Consider the following 3,384-nt stretch of genomic DNA (forward strand, 5'->3'; position numbering starts at 1 on the left):
ACTTCCAGAATGGCTTTTGAAGAAGTATCAGAAGGTGATGATATCACAGGAGAAAGCATCTCTGTCATTGGTTTTGACTCCAAGGCTATTGTTCAAGAAGCAAAAAGGTGTAGCAGGGAAAGTTCGGGGATGAGGTCAAGAAGGAGCCCAAGGCATATGTGTATCCATATGTCCCTGGACGCATGAAAAATCCAGGGGATGTTTGTATGAACACACGCATGAGGTTTCCCAGGTTAGGGTTGCTAGATAGCTGAAGGCCGGGCCTTTGCTGGTGTGTGTCTTGTATGAAAATATCAAGTGGGAAGGGAAGGAGTGTCGTGAGAAACGGTGCAATGTTCCTCTAGCAACATATGAGCAGCTCTGTCTCCCAAAGGGTGTTGCAGTATTTGAGCCAAATAGCGGGTGAGGGGTTTGGGGACAAGAAATGTGGCTGAAGGTGGCATCCACCAAGGGGAGAGATGGATCCACCATGAAGAGTGCACCTTCCAAAAGTCTCGAAGGTGCAAAGCATATGGGACTGCCTAGGGAGGGGGTGAGGCGCCTCCTTTCACACAGATGGGCGGCCTGATGGGTTGGGGAGAGGAGGAGGCCCCTGCGGAGGTACAGGGCTGGGGAAGAGACCTGACCACCTTTCTGCCTCTCCTGGATCTCTTCCTCATCTGCTTCAAGATGTCTTTGTCAAACAGTTCCTTCTCCCGTGGATGCACGGGTGGCCCTCGCAGGTACTTCTCTTCTGCTCCCTTGTAGTCGAGTCCATCCAGCGCAGCGATTGAACAAATGATCGCTTCTGGCAGCAGGACTTCCACAAGAAATCTCACTTTGTCGTCTCTGATGAGAGCGAGCAAGGCCTTGTCCGTTTGCTCGTAGATCTCTTGCAGATGCTTGACGACGACGTCCAGCTGATCCTCGTCCTCCAGGTACGTCTCGATGCAGAACACGTACCGGTTTTCACTCAGAAAGGACGTCAGCCACCGGGACTGCTTCCTGCCCTTCACGATGTCCAGCAGATGGTGGTCGACCCCCTTCTTCTTCACGATGAAGTCCACCAGCTTCTGGTTGGCTCGGTCCCAAGCGGCCCTCATGCGGTCGGGGAGCAGCTTCTTGCAGGGCCTCTTGCCGCCCACGCCCACCGAGGTCTCCTCCTCGGAATCTTCCAGGTCGGCATAATTCACCTTTGGAAAATTGACGTTCAGGTCCCCGTCTTGGATGGCTTTGCGCATGGGGTAGCTGGCGTCGGCCGCATAGTAGTCCAGGAAGGAGCCCACGAAAGAGCCCCGACCGACCCGCTCTCGGTAGTGGGAAATGAGCGACAAGCACCAGTTCACACTCTGCCGGTATGCCTTGCTGGCTCTCTTCAGGAGTTTCTCCTTCTCCTCACAATCCAGGTGCTTCAGCCTGTGCAGAGGGACCCGAATGCCACTGCGTTCCCCGCGCAGGTTCGCCTCGATCAACAGCACCCGGGCCGTCTTCTGGGTTTTGCACACGCTCTTGACCACTGCCGGCCAAAACGGATGATCCTGAAACTTGAACCAGACCATCGTCCCTCTTTTGATAGGGCAGGGCTCGCGTGCCCAAGGCCCTGCTGCGGCTCCTCGTGCTGGTGCTGGTCGATCGCCAGCCCTTATGGTGCTGGCCCTGGCGTCCCTCATCGTCTGGGAGCGCACAGGGCGTGGGCGCCCCGGCAGTCCTTTCTTGGGGTCTGGCGCCTCGAGCTTCCTTTTCCTGTGGGCGAAACCGAGGGAGCGATGCAGGCTCGGGGTGGAGCAGGTGGAGGATGCTGCCATCCCTTCCAAGGCACCCTCGCCTGGGCCCTCTGCATGCTCTGCGAAGGCAGTGCTCTCCTGGGAAGTAGCCGGGGTCTCTGGGCAGGTGTCCCCCGCCTCTTGGTGCTGAGCTTTGGGCACAGCTGCAAAGAGTCTTGCTGCAGGCGACCAAGCTGGCTGTTCGTCTTTAGCACAGGCATCCTCCCCCACGGTGGGGGAACGTGCAAAGGGGCCTGCTTCTTCTGCCCCCTCCTCCTGGTGGTCACCTCCACAAGGAGGCAGGAAATCTGGACGCTGGTGGGCGCCTTGTGATGCCTCTGCTTGCTTTTCAGCTGGAGACAGGCGGATGGCTGTGTGCACCTGGGAGTTCTCGCCATGCAGGTCGTTCTCCTTCTCTGAATGCCCGCACAGGGATCCCCGTTGTCCCCTTTTCTTAGTCCACAAGTGCCCTTTGCGCCCCTGATACTTTCTGCGAGGTCGCCAGCTGGCTGGCTTTTGGAGTACCTCTGCAGGCACCTTAGGGGTCCCTGGCTCCTCGGGTTTTCTTCCTTGATCCAAGTGGGCTTTCTCAGTCAGAATCTCCAGCGCCACTCTAAGGGCTCTTCTGTACCTTCTTTTCTCTCCCGATGGCACAGTGGCCCTGGACCATGCCCGGGCTGAGGTGGCCAGGGCTTCGATTTCCAACTTGTTCAGGGCCCTTGCGTCTTTGCCCTTCACTCTCAATTTTTGGTCTTCAGAGAGGATCTGGACTTGGAGAGAAAGCACCCTTCTCCTCTTATATTTCGGCAAAGTCCAAGATCTGGACAAAACCTTGGCTGGCCACAAGCGGCCTTTCCAACTGCATAGGACATACTGGGTGTCCATTGCAGTTGGAGTTGGGGGTCAGGAGGTGATTGGAGGAGGGCAGGACGCCTGGCTGTCAAAACCACTGCTGACGCAGTTCTGTCCTAAGGCCACGTGAAGTCCTCAGGGACTGCAAAGGGCTGGCAGCTTGAGTGGTGGTTCTCTTCCCGCCCGAGTCTCCCTGAGGTGCTGGGCTGACCGCTTGTTTTTGTGGGTGATACAGGAGCAACCTGGAGTTCACAAAAGGAAAAGCAGAAAAGTGTCAAAAGAGAAAATTCCTCTCGTGCAAGTAGAAGCACCCTGCTCTATGAGATTGTTGAGGGATGAAAGAAGGAAACACAGAGAGTGCGTCCTTCACAGCAGGGTTTATAAATGGAAAGTACTTGGGGAAAAACAGACAAAGCCCTGGAGGTGTCAGGGGGGCTCCATAACAAGGCAAATCCAACATCTTGTCCTAACTGTAAGGGTTGTGCAGCTCAAAGAGCAAGCACACGAGGAAGTGGGTGTCATGCCAGGGGACCCTTCCTCGAACTGTACATTCTGTGCCTTTTTGGCTCCTGGGGCTTCTCCCTTGGAGAATGCCTCAGATTTTCTTCTTTTCTGAGGGGTTTGTGCCGCCCTGCCCTCCTGCAGGAGGTGTTTGTGCAATGTCACGTTCAAGAGCTTGCACGTGGGACCCAGGGGTTTGTGAAGGTCCTCCTGCTGATTCTTCCTGCCTGGCGGGGTGAGGAAGAACACACTGGTTCAGGCACTGGTCTCCAGCTGTGGCCTGAACTGC

General features: G+C 56.1%; 1 protein-coding gene across 1 annotated transcript; it reads right to left on the reverse strand.

The window, feature by feature from the left end:
- Positions 1-420: 420 nt before the first annotated feature.
- LOC139703175 (PWWP domain-containing DNA repair factor 4-like) lies at positions 421-2,627 on the reverse strand. Its single transcript, XM_071606105.1, has one exon. It carries the CDS (start codon positions 2,625-2,627, stop codon positions 522-524), a length of 2,106 nt encoding a protein of 701 aa, XP_071462206.1. The 3' UTR covers positions 421-521.
- Positions 2,628-3,384: the final 757 nt, after the last annotated feature.

Source organism: Marmota flaviventris, chromosome X, assembly GCF_047511675.1.
Source record: "Marmota flaviventris isolate mMarFla1 chromosome X, mMarFla1.hap1, whole genome shotgun sequence".
Taxonomy (NCBI): domain Eukaryota; kingdom Metazoa; phylum Chordata; class Mammalia; order Rodentia; family Sciuridae; genus Marmota; species Marmota flaviventris.